The sequence below is a fragment of the Solanum stenotomum genome, chromosome 12 (assembly GCF_019186545.1).
Source record: "Solanum stenotomum isolate F172 chromosome 12, ASM1918654v1, whole genome shotgun sequence".
NCBI lineage: Eukaryota > Viridiplantae > Streptophyta > Magnoliopsida > Solanales > Solanaceae > Solanum > Solanum stenotomum.
This window is the reverse complement of record NC_064293.1, coordinates 19,504,185-19,518,520: the sequence shown is the minus strand read 5'-3', so window position 1 is coordinate 19,518,520 and position 14,336 is coordinate 19,504,185. Positions and strand designations below refer to the sequence as shown.

General features: G+C 33.4%; 1 protein-coding gene across 1 annotated transcript; it reads left to right on the top strand.

The window, feature by feature from the left end:
* The first annotated feature begins 747 nt into the window (after window positions 1-747).
* On the top strand, window positions 748-2,092 carry LOC125848285 (mitogen-activated protein kinase kinase kinase 20-like). The gene has a single exon (XM_049528129.1). It carries the CDS (start codon window positions 822-824, stop codon window positions 1,890-1,892), a length of 1,071 nt encoding a protein of 356 aa, XP_049384086.1. The 5' UTR covers window positions 748-821; the 3' UTR covers window positions 1,893-2,092.
* Window positions 2,093-14,336: the final 12,244 nt, after the last annotated feature.

Genomic DNA, 14,336 nt, shown 5'->3' with positions numbered 1-14,336 from the left:
ATATTAATACAAGTCATAAGTAAACTAATTACACTTGAAAAAATATGGCATACAACCTACAAGCTATAACACATCAAATTATAACTTATATCATTAGTATATATATATAAGCTAAAATCTTATTTAAAGTACATTTATTATTTTAGTAAGTAACATTTACTCTTTAAAAAGTACATTGTAATACCAAATCTCAATTTTTAAAAAATTAAAACTTTTTCCTTCAAGAAAAGAATTAGCTAAATATCTCTTTTTTCTTCCAGAAAAGGAAATATATCAATTATGGTAAGTGTATTTGCCCTTTCTTGAAGTAAAAGTAAAAAAATCAAATACCGTGTTTTTTAAAATTATTTTAAGATTAGACAACACTAAACATGTTGTTTAGGTACTATAATTAATGGTATCGTAATGTCGTTAATGAAGTTGTCCGCGTGGTCCTTGAAGGATCTTTAATATTTCATGTTTTTCGTTTTATTAAATGCTTTCCCACCTTAACAAACCACGTTTTTTAAATTAACTTTTCGGTACGCTGTCTCTGTTTCAACCAAATTAGGAAGAAATATATTTCCAAAAACACGTGCTCTTTTTTTTTCTTTTTCTTTTTTATCCTACTTTATTTCTCCCATATTATTATTATGGTAAAAAAAAAAAAATCATATAACCACTTCACACAAAAAGGAAAACTGTCCAAAGAAAAAAACCTATATATATATTTAGCGTGTGTAAAACAGAGTTCGTTGTGACTTACAGACTCCTCTGTTTTCTCTCTCATTCTTTACCTAAAAAAAATCCCTAAAATTGACGAAATTTTGTAAAGATTCTTCATGGATTGGGTTCGTGGTGAAGCTGTTGGCCATGGAAGCTTTGGAAAAGTTAATCTTGCAATACCCAGAAAACAGAGTACCCAATTTCTTCCATTAATGGTAATGAAATCATCTGGGGTTTCTCACTCTGTTTCGCTCGTGAACGAGAAAAAAATCTTGGATGAACTCAATGGGTGTTCAGAAATCATACGATGTTTTGGTGAGAGTTATTCGTTTGAAAATGGTGAAAGTTTGTATAATTTGTTGCTGGAGTATGCTACTGGAGGTTCGTTAGCGGAAAAGCTCAAGAAATCGGAGAATTATAAGTTGTCGGAATTTGAAGTTAGTGGATACACAAAAGGTATACTCAAAGGGCTTCAGTATGTACATGAAGTTGGGTATGCTCATTGTGATATTAAGCTTCAAAATATTCTTCTTGGTGAAGATGGTAAAGTGAAAATTGCTGATTTTGGATTGGCAAAGAGAGTTGGAATCAAGAAAGATGATGAATTGCGATGTGAATTGAGGGGTAGCCCATTGTACATGTCGCCGGAGATGGTCACCGGCGGCGAACAGGGTACTCCGGCGGATATATGGGCACTTGGGTGTGTGGTAGCTGAAATGGTTGCCGGAGTTCCAGCTTATAGATTCTCCAATGTTACAGAATTGTTAATGGCAATTGGGGTTAAAAATCAGTTGCCTCAAATCCCTGAAGAACTATCAGAAGAAGGAAAGGATTTCTTAAGCAAATGCTTTGTTCAAGATCCAAGAAAGAGATGGACGGCTGAGATGCTTCTAAAACATCCTTTTGTGGCTGATCATGATACCGTTACATTATTAAATGAAGAAATCAAGAATGGGGTTCCATCAATATCTCCTAAATGTCCATTTGATTTCCCAGATTGGGTATCTGATGAATGTGCTCAATCATCAGTAACATGTTCAATTACTTTTCTACCCTCGCCGGAAAATCTGAATTCGAGCTGTGGGTGTTGGTCTACTTCGCCGGCGGAGAGGCTCATGGGGCTAGTGAGTGAATTTAGTACAGAATCTGAATGGTGTTCTGATGATGACTGGGTTACTGTTAGGTGATTTCAACAACCAGAGCCAAAAGCAGATTTTCCAGATTTTTGAGGATGTCTTTTAGGGGTCTCTGGTTTATTATTTTAGTGACTAGGTACTTAGGCTATAGTCCAATTTTTATTGTACATAACATTGGTTACCACATTTAATACAATACAATAGGTTCTGAATTTTAATCAAGACAGCTTATTTACACTCAGCAAAGTGTACATTGTTGGATAGAATTTAATAGTAGTGATTAATTTCTTGTTAATGGGAATAGCAGAATGACAATATTTTTGATATATGTAAAGTGTAACGGAAATCTTAATCTAGATTCGGTGCTTCACAAAATTCGTGATCTAACAATGTTTAGAACTCGTGACCAAACAATGTTTAGTTCGTAACATGAATAAAACGGTAATAGTGTGTTACCTCCTTGAACTAGAACCAAACACTTCAGGAGGGCAATCATAAACTATGGGATACACAATGATTTGGTTTATCTTGTTGCAATTTTTGCCCATTAAATCATGGCTTAAAAAGCCCAAACGAGGAGAAAGTGCTTCATTTAACAGGGAAAAAAAATAAAGGAATAAAAACCTTTCGGCAAAAGTGGCAGTTATATATGGTTATAAATGTTGGAAAACTATATATACAACGGAAGCATACCAGAATTTTACTGCTTACATGAATAATAGATAACCAACACCGTTTATGCTAGAACACATAAACTTGCTGAAATTTAATTCGATAAATACCTCTTGAAGCGTGAGCAGATACCTTCAAGCGAATCTCCAAGTTAGAGACAAATCTTATTCAAGCAAATCCATAAGATAGACAACAACTATGATCTTCTACAGTGATCCCAAGTTCACATCCGAACTCTCTCAATACTTGGATGGACCAAGTATCGAATAGAAAACTAATCACTTTCTAGGTTAGGAGAATCCAACTTATAGAGATTTCTTCCCAGTCCAAAAAGGAGAAGAAAACCCGATTTTCCTTTAAAACAAGAAAAACCACACATTGGTTTTATTGAACCAAAAACTAACGCTTTCTTCTTCCTTTTCCTTAGAAATAGGATTCTGAGTTCTAGTTAAATATGGGCGCTGTAGAGATCACGTAATCTTTTTATTATGGAAATAATTCCAAATAATTAATTTGAATTATTCTTACCATAATAAACTACAAATCATTCCACTAGAAATTTGTAATTGCACTCCTCTATTTATATTTCATAATTCCCCATTAAACACTTGTGTAATTCCCCATATTAAAATTACAGATACTAATCAATAAATTAAATTACTGACGAATTTAATTCAATGATTAACTTCCTTTAGAGCACTACTTAACTTATTTCATGTGTCGGATTCATAAATCCACTTGCAAGGTTTGACACAATGAAAACTTATAAGTTTCTCAAAAAGGCATATCAATCAATCTCTATAACGAGATATGAATTCCGTCAACTAACTTATTATTTCACCAATATATATTATTATCATCCAATCTATCAGGCATATTGACCCATCTCAGAATCTCACCTTTTAATAAATCAAAACGATAATTAATATATACAGATCATAATAGTTATATCAGAATTGAGAATATAAGTATATTTAATAGTTTAGAGAATATGTTTTTGTCAGTCAGTCTAAACCAACTCTCTCTACTCGGTCCGCTCAATACATACAAAATGCACTAGCACAAGAAGTTGGAACTATACCATTCCAATAATCAAGATAAATTACTTATAATCTTGTGCAACAATCGTACCGATGACATGTCCAATTTCCATTATAGATTATGAACAAAAAACTTTATACTTATATTGAAAAAAATGACTACTCATGCAACATACATATGCATGTGGTGTTGGATATTCACTTCAACAAATTTAGAACAAAAGCTAACTCAGATGGAGAGTATATGTTAATTTGAGTCAAGTGAATATCATTATCCCTAGATCTATTGATCCAATCAAATATTACTCAGTTTAAGAGAGTCAATACAGGTAATCAAAACTAGAGATTAAACTTTAATGACTTGTATTAATTTCATCCGATATATATGAAGGAAGGTCTAAGCCAACACATGAACTTAATACTTCACTAAAATTTAGTCATGAATGCCATAGAGAACAATCTTTATCACCATTATATTATAGTCGATTAATTTTCATTAAAATTAATTTTCAAGATGAAATATCTAAAAACATTATCTAAACGACCTCAAATTGCCAAATCACTTCATAACAATGAGTATTTTTAATTTGATCGTTTCTGATGAACATATCGAATTTCAAATCAATTAGAGTTCAAAAATAATAATTATCTCCAAAGCTATGATCAAATTCAGATTCAAATGATTTAAGAAAAAATAATCAGATCTACATCTTTATCATATATCAATTCATGTTAACTCATCACATGTAATCATGTACCACATATAACATAAATAAAACTGATATAAAGGATGTCATTCATACTAAATCACATTTTAATTCCAAAGAACTACTTTAAAATCATTTTAACGACCTCAAAGAATCATAACCACATAACAATGAGTACTTCTTACTAGGCCATTATCAATGAACTTACCAAATTTCAGGTCAATTGGAGCATATAAAGAATCTTTATTTCCAAAGCTATGATCAAATTCAAATTTAAGTAATTTAAGTATCTTTAGGAATTAAAACAATATGACATATATTCTTATCACATATCAATTCATGTTAAATAACCATGTGTAATCATGTTCCAAATTTAACATAAACATAATTAACATAAAGAATAATCTTATCATATTCAAATCAAATTTTAATCCGACAAACTACCTAAATTCATCTAAACGATTTTCGTTGGAACCATCAAATTTCAAGTCAAATTTTAATCAGATATCATAAAATTCATGACCACCTTAGTTATGACCAAATTTTAAAAAATAATCGTTTCAAGCATAGTTTAAGATTCAAATAACTTGATTCACATTTTTATTCTCTTTTTAATAATTATCTCATGAGCACAAAACATATTTGTGTCCTGTCTTTCGGCTAAGGCACACAACTAACCTCTTTACAACATATTGTTCTCTCAATTAATACACTTGAAAATTCAAGATATTATATTTCTCCCTTTAAACCGGTGAAAATCTTTAATATCTCTTCTCATGAATTAATTGAAGTATTACTAGTATCTAAAGGTAAATCTCCTTCTGAGTAAACAAACCTTTACTAGTATACATTTATGAAGAACAATTCATACATGATACATTGATGATATTCTAACAACTCAAATAAATAGACCATTTTCGTAGATCCTATTTATTTATCATAATTCTCAATTCACATATTATAATCTTAAATATATATATAATACTAAGAATTTCTAATAATTCCAAATAAACAAACCACTTAATGGTAACCATTCATGAATTATAATGTTCAGCTCACATAATTATTTGGCAAAAAAGAAGAAACCAATATTTCCTAAGTAATTAATAGTGGTTGTCACCACCCTTTAATCACGTGAAACAAGTTTGAATAAATTATTTTTTTCAAACAATCCACTGATAATTAAACCAAACATCAAAACATGCATTTAATTGTAGTATCAATTATTTGGCAAAAAATATTAAATTAAATTAAACATTCACTTTGCCAAAAGATATTACTACGAAAACAGGTTATGCCCTACGATACCATTGTAGCCGCCGACACATGCAATAAAACAAACAGTCACCGGCCAATCAACAAATATTGCTCCTTAATTGATAAAATATTTAGTATGATTCATGAATCACTTTTTAAAAATAAAATGATGCATGTATGACCAATCATAAAAAAATATATATAATTAGCACCTTCAAGACAATGTCTTTACAGCCACTTACATGTGAACCTAAAAAAAAAAGAACATTTTGACGTGCTTATAAGCAAAACCTATTTTGTTAACCTTATATTTCATAAATCACAAAATACATATTATTCATAGCCGCCAAACATCCACGTCAACAAAAACCAACTTTTCACATGATTTTTCAACGAAGCATATGTATAATTTAACCTTATACATATCATATGAGTTATCTATTTAGATGAAAGCTTGGGTCTTGATGCCAATTGTTGGAAAATTATATGTACAGCGAAAGCATATCAGAATTTTATTGCTTACATGAATAATAGATAACCAATATATTTTATACTAGAACACATAAATTTGCTGAAATATAATTTGATAAATACGATACATTCAAGCGAATCTCCAAGTTAGACAGATCTTATTCAAGCAAATCCATAAGTTAGACAACAACTATGATTTTCTACAGTGATCCCAAGTTCACATCTGAACTCTCTCAATACTTGGGTGGGCAAGTATCGAATAAGAAACTAATCACTTTCTAGGTTAGGAGAAACCCTACTTATAGAGATTTCTTCCCAGTCCAAAAAGGAGAAGAAAACCCGATTTTCCTTTAAAACAAGAAAAACCACACGTTGGTTTTATCGAACCAAAAACTATCTTCTTCCTTTTCCTTAGAAATGAGATTCTGAGTTCTAGTTAAATATGAGCACTGTAAAGACCACATAATCTTCCTATTATGGAAATAATTCCAAATAATTAATTTGAATTATTCTTACCATAATAAATTACAAATCATTCCACTAGAAATTCGTAATTGCACTCCTCTATTTATATTTCGTAATTCCCCATTAAACACTTATGTAATTCCCCATTTAAGATTACATATACTAATCAACAAATTAAATTACTGATGAATTTAATTCAATGATTAACTTCCTTTAGAGCACTACTTAACTTATTTCATGTGTCGGATTCATAAATCCACTTGCAAGGTTTGACACGATGAAAACTTATAAGTTTCTCAAAAAGGCATATCAATCAATCTCTATAACGAGACATGGATTCCATCAACTAACTAATTATTTCACCAATATTTATTATTATCATCCAATCTACCAGGCATATTGACCCATCTCAGAATCTCACATTTTAATAAATCAAAACGATAATTAATATATATAGATCATAATAGCTACATCAGGATTGAGAATATAAGTATATTTAATAGTTTAGAGAATATGTTTTTGTCAGTCAGTCTAAAACAACTATCTCTACTCGGTCCTGTTCAATAGATACAAAATGCACTGGCACAAAAAGTTGGAACTATACCGCTCCAATAATCAAGATAAATTACTTATAATCTTGTGCTACAATCGTACCGATGACATGTCTAATTTTCATCCTAGATTGTGAACAAAAAACTTTATACTTATAAGAACCTGTCACACTCCAACCCTAGGTGAGGCGGACAAGTACCATATGAACACATGTTTTATAAGTGACCTATGATGAAGTAAACTACTATGCAAATAGATTTACTAATGAGAAGTTTCGTATACAATACATGTCGACTAGCTAAACCGATACATGTGACAAGTGAAACTATGAATACAGATGATAGCTTTACAATGTCTACAAAGCCTCTATTGGAATCCATGACTGTACAACTAGGAAAATACGCATAGTAAAGACTCGGCAAAGCCCTGAATTAACATGGAGCTCACCAGCAACCGTTGAGTATCATGTGCTTCTATTGGGAGATCTATTAGTTGAGTACTTGTACCTGCAGCATGAAATGCAATGTCCCCATAAGGGGCATCAGTACGAAAGAATGTACTGAATATGTAAGGCATAATACAACCATATGTAAAATGAAAGCTCAAGTGAAACCAAATACCAATAGATAAGGATTAGAGACCACCTTTGCTTATACTTGTGGAATCGTGTATGTTATATTCTTTTCTTTACTTTACTATACGTTAAAATCTTGATAAGACATATGATACAAATGACCAGCTGATCAGTGGTAGAAGAGGATGACCCATGCTAGGCATTTTAACCTCTGGGATGTTGTCTTCATAATTCCACAAATTGGGATCGACCCATGCTAGGCTTTCGCCTTAAGCTGCCACCCTTCTTTACCAATTGGGATCGGCCCATGCTAGGTTTTTGCCCCTGAGCTGCCACCTTTCTATACCAATTGGGATCGACCTATGCTAGGCATTTGCCCCTGGGCTACCACCCACAATTATATAGATTGCTTCACTTAGATTCTTTAATCTTTGAGGTTGTTGTTTTGATGTTCATAACACTTTAGATATTGTTCTTTTGATGATCATAACTCTTTTGAGATTGCTGTTTTGGTGGTCATAATCGTTGTTGAGATTTGGAACTATGGACCAATAGTAGAAGACATACGAATATGGACTTCCGATAATGACATTGACGTGGGAAGCAAATCTGACACCAACGTAATACTTAGGAGCTTATATGAATCAGTGAGCGTTTTGACATCTCAAATTGAAGCACAACTCACTAACTAATATCAAATACAAGGTATACATGAACGTAGATCCAAGGGAGAATGTGGACAGATTCAACTTAAGGACGGATACATATTCCAAGTAATTACATATAAAATGTACAATAGAGCAAGTAGGGATCTTGTGAAGTAACATTATAGTCTAACACAATGGGACCAATAAAGGAAACATATGAACATGTGAAAAGATGACATATATGATGGAATAGACAATTGAAGCAAGTTGGCAAGATATGGGCAGATTGTATATCCAACATATAAACATATGTATCATGTGTAATCTAGGATCATTTTGACTTATATAAGGGAAATACGTGCCAAGGATACTTTGATGATGAAATAAGTTTAAATCTTGCATGCTAATACTTGGTAGAGTAAGCACATACATTTAGTAATAAACTCATATTAGAGTACTCACTTTAATTCTCTAGGGAGTAGGAACTACAACTATGGATCAATCACAATCGAGGGTACTTAGAAAGCTTACTTTGTAATACAAATGTTGGATTCATGCCAAAGAAATAAAAAATCGAATAGTCTTGCATACCTGCTGCACAACATTGGATATTACAATGAGTTAATCGTCTTCCTTTCAGATTATTTATCTACAATGGAGTAAATAATAAAACTAGCATTAGTAGTTGATCAATAAGTTTGGGCTACTTCATAAGACAAGAACAGTAATTGACAGTATATCTATAATTCATCCCATCAAGAGTGTTCCTCTTATCCATTCTCCTCTAAAAAAAATTAATATACTATACAACCTTCTTATAAGGTCCTCTGAAATTCCTCGGGCTTCATCACGTCTAGAAAACAATATTAAAGGAATGACAGGAAGTAATCTCATGCAACATTCAATTAAGTGGTCCTCTAACCAGTTCCCATGACTTCTCTGCATATGTCCAGCCAGACCCCCTTATTTTATGATACACAAAACAGTCCCTAAGCATCACAATGTAGAAGTAACAATATGAACTCACGGCTTTTGAACTCACGGCTTTTGATCACTTCATAAAATGGAGAAATAATATGGTCCTTTACTTTAAGCAAGCAGGTGCATTACCTCCTCAAGTTCTGCCACAAGTTTTTAAGTAGGTGCATCACCTTCTTTCCTTTTTCACTTAAAATGCAGTCCACTTATTCCAAGTAGGTGCATCACCTACTTGCTCTTTTCACTTAAAATGCAGTCCACTTATTCTAAGTAGGTGCATCACCTACTTGCCCCTTTTAATTAAAATTCAGTCCATTAATTCTAAGTAGGTGCATCACCCACTTGCCCCTTTTAACTTAAAATTCAGTCCACTAATTCTAAGTAGGTGCATCACCTACTTGTCACCTACTATCATAGTTTAGTCAAGCAAGCACCTCATTTATTTTTACACCATTTTCTCAATCTTAGTTTCTTTACAAGACTGTAGCACTAATACACACTTGACCACTTTGACTTTTACATCGAATACCACATTTCCCGAGTTTGAATTGTTTTTGAGTTCACTTAGTCGTATATGTGTTGGAAGGCATGGAGTATTACAACTTTAAACCTATTCTATTGTCACTAGTCGCATAGGAAACCGAATCCATAACTATACCACAAGGCAATTTATAAGCATCATATACATAGAACTAGTACACGTAGAATATGAGGTGTTACAGAACCGATGATTTAATATTTGTGTATAAGTTAAAACTCTACACACTAAATCATCTACTATATAAGTAAACAGACACCATAAACAAATATATGATCTATTAAAATTGAGCAAATATTTATTATAGTATAAATATTATTTCTTAACATATGGTTAATAGTATATATCCCAACAATCTCCCACTTAGACTTTTAACCATCACAATTGTTATAATGTACTATATCTAAATGCATGGTTAATAGTATATATTCTAACAATCTCCCACTTAGATAATTAATCTTGAAAATTGTTAGAATACTATGTCTAAACACATGATAAATAGTATATACTGAAAGAATAACTATCTTGAATGAATTACGTTAACCAATTACACGAGGTATTTATAATATGTAACTATGATACAAAAGACTAAACTATCCTTCTAGCTATACCTATATATTTATCATTCCCCCTCAAGCGATGTTGGGTCTCGACTAATGTTGAGCTTGTCACGCAAGAATGAAAATTGAGCATAGGGAAGAGACTTCGTCAGTAAATCTGCAAGTTGATTCGCACTTGGCACGTAGCGAACCTGTAGAACACCAGAAGCAACCTTCTCACGAACAAAGTGAATGTCAATCTCAATGTGTTTAGTGCGAGCATGATGAACATGATTGTGAGCTAAGTATATACTACTGATGTTATCACAGTAGATTGTTGAAGGAGAGGATAGCTGAATATGTAGATCACCAAGAAGAGAGAGCAACCAAGATATCTCAGCAGTACCATAGGCAACAGAACGATATTCTGCCTCAACACTCGAGCGCGATACAACACTTTGCTTCTTAGATGACCAAGAAATAAGATTATTACAAAGAAAGATGCAATTCGTTGAGGTAGACCTGCGGGTGGTAGGACAACCTGCCCAATCTGCATCAGTATAACATGTTAATGAACCAATTGAGCCACCTAGAATGAATAGACCATGATTTATGGAACCACGCAGGTAGCGTAAAATACGTTTCACTATAGTAAAATGAATGTCCAAGGGAGAATTCATGAACTGAGCAACTTGACTAATAGAGAAGGCAATGTCGGGTCGAGTAAAAGTTAAGTATTGAAGTCCACCAACAAGACTATGATATAAAGACAGATCAGAAAATGGAGGAGATGTATCAGAAGCAATAAGAGATTTCAGAGAAAGAGGAGTATTAACTAGTTTAGATAAGAAAAGACCTGTCCGATTAAGAAGATCATGAATGTACTTAGATTGGTTAAGAAAATAACCACCCTTACATGTGGAGACAGAGATTCCAAGAAAAAAAATTGACTAGATCGAGATCTCTCATGGAGAATTCAGACATAAGAGTCTTGACTGTAGACTTCAGTAAAGAACTCAAAGACGAAGTGATAAGAATATCATCCACATATAGAAGAAGAATGATTATGTCCGAAGCAGATTTGTAAATAAAGAGAGAATTATCAGAAAAGCTATGTTTTAAAACCATGTTTGACAAGAAATGAGGTGAACCGATGAAACCATGCTCGTGGAGCATGTTTTAAGCCATAAAGGGCTTTGTTCAATCGGCAAACATGATGTGGAAATTGCGGATGAACAAAACCAGTAGGCTGTTTCATATATACCAGTTCATTAAGAGTGCCATGTAAAAAGGCATTCTTAATGTCTAATTGATGAATTTCCTAACCTTTGGAAGCCGTTAAAGCAAAAACAGTTTGAATGGTAACTGGTTTCACCACAGGACTAAACCTTTGATCGTAGTCTAATCCATGTTTTTTATTATAACCTTGAGCAACTAGACGAGCTTTATAGTGGTCAAGCGAGCCATCAGATTTTTGTTTCACTTTATAAACCCATCGGCAACCAATGACATTTGCATTAGTAGAGGGCAACACTAAGTCCCAGGTGTTGTTGGCGATAAGGGAGTTGTATTCATCTGCCATTGCCCTTTTCCAGTTTGGATTTTTATTGGCCTTAGAAAATGAATTGGGTTCAGGAGGAAGAGAAGGTTGAGATGAAATATGAGATATGTGAGATAATAAAGAAGGAAGAATTTTAGGTTTGAGCTTTCCAGATTGTGCTCAGGTGATCATCAGATGTACATTAGAATCAAGAGATGAAACGTTTTGCGTTTGATATACAGAGGGAACTGTCCGTGGATGGAGTCCTTGTAAATTAGGGGAAGTAGTTACTGAAGATAGAGAAGATTGAGTCCTAGATTGAGAACGAAAAGTTGGCAGCGGTGAGGATGTTACATTAGGATAAGTACTAGATGGACATATTGGAGTAGGTGAGAAAGACAAGGAATGTGTCGGCAGGGGACTAAAGCGTTCCAGATTAGGAGAAGTATGCAAATTGAAAACTCTATTTGGAGATAAAGTAGGAGAAATATTTGGAGACGGGAGAGAAGGAAATAATAGTGATGATGGACTCTTAAAGGAAGATAAGGAAGTGTTTGGAGATATACACTGAGAAATTAAGGAAGGATATGGAAAAGAGTCCTCTTTAAAAATAACATGACAGAAAATAAAAACTTTATTTTCGAAAGGATCAAATCACCTAAAACCTTTATAATTTGAAGGATAGCCAAGAAAAATACAATGTTTAGATCGAGGACTCAACTTATGTGGTACATAATCACGAAGATTAGGAAAATAAGAACAACCAAATACACGTAAATGATGATACGAGGGTTGTTTACCAAAAAGAAGTTCATAGGGAGTTTTAAACTTGAGCTTGGAAGAACGTAGAATATTTAAGAGATGGACAACAGTATTAAGGGCTTCAACCCAAAATTGAGATGGAAGAAAATATTGAAAAAGTAAAGACCGAAGCATATTTAGTATAGTGCGATGCATTCGTTCGGCTTTACCATTTTGCTGGTGAGTATGTAGACATGAAATGCAAAGACAAACACCATTTGAATTTAAAAACTCACGAAAAGAAGCAAGTTTGACGTATACGGCAGCTCCATCACATTGTAGTGATTTAATTTTGACCGAAAATTGAGTTAAAACATAAGAGTAAAAGGCTTTGAACATAAGAAATGCTTCTGATTTACGTCGAATTGGAAACACCTATGTAAATTTAGTAAAATCATCATGAAATAAAATATAGTAACGAAAACCAGTAAAAGAGGGAATTGGAGAGGTCCAAATATCACTGTGAATCAATTCAAATGAAGAAGTAGAAGAAGATATAGATTCCTTAAATGGTAGTTTTGTGTGTTTGCCAAGTTGACAGGCATTACAAAGAAAATCTAAACGCTTCGAAAAAGAACATTGCAAATTATTATTTCTAACTAGACTAGAAAGAACACCTATACTAGGGTGGCCTAGACGACGATGCCAGAGAGTTGGAGAAGCATGGGAAGAAACAAAAGCATAATGAGCAGCAACCGGAGGAGTTGATGGAGAGAAAGAGTAAAGGGGACCCGAACTATTGCACCTGAGAAGAATTCTCCTCGTCTGGAAGTCATTAATTGAAAAACCAAAAGCATCAAAGTCAATTGAACATTTATTATCAAAAGTAAATTTACGAACACTTAATAAATTGCAAGAAAGAGTTGGAACAACTAAAACATTTTTTAGAGAGAAAGTGGAAGAATAAGTAGAGAATGTATTATTACCGATATAAGATATGGGGAGTTGATTACCATTACCTACCATAACACGATCATTACCATTATAGGGTTGAGCAGAAGAGAGATGCGAAAGATTAGGTGTCATGTGTGAAGAGGCTCCTGTGTCAACATACGAAGGAGTGTGACCTGCCGGATCATAAGAATGCGCAGACGAGAAAGATTGAAGATCAGAAAAGAGTGCTTTAGAACCAAGAGATGGACAATCTCTTGCAGTATGAGTAGGTTGAAAACATAATTGACATTGAAAAGGAGAAGGCGCTGCTGGATAACTAGGATAGAACAGAGAAGTACTAGTGTGTGGAACTGGACCTAGAATGGAAGAAGCATTTGGATGTGGAGCAAATTGGAGAGGAGTAGTGGAATAGTTTCTATGGTAGCCATTGTTGTTGTTGTTGTGGCCTCTACCACGACCACCATTGGCATGACGACCACCATTAGAATTTCTTCCACGTCCACGTCCTTTAGAAGATGAATTATGTTTAGCTAGTAAAGTAGTAGAAGAATCTGATGCGGCAGAGAAAAGACCATTTAATTGAGTCTCATGAAGAAATAAAAGAGATATGGTCTCAAGAAAAGAAGGAAGTGGAATTCTGGTGGAGATTGAAGTGCTAACAGAGAGATATTCGGAAGGTAGGCCAGAAAGAACTTGGAGAACAAGATCTGAATCAAAGATAGGATTACCAATTGATATCAAGGCATCGACAATGGATTTGAGGCGGTGCACGTAATCAGAGATAGAAAGAGAACCTTTCTTTAGATTATGAAATTGAACC

Coding starts and splice junctions, on each gene's coding strand:
- LOC125848285 (XM_049528129.1), top strand. CDS start 822: ATGGATTGGGTTCGTGGTGAAGCTGTTGGCCATGGAAGCTTTGGAAAA.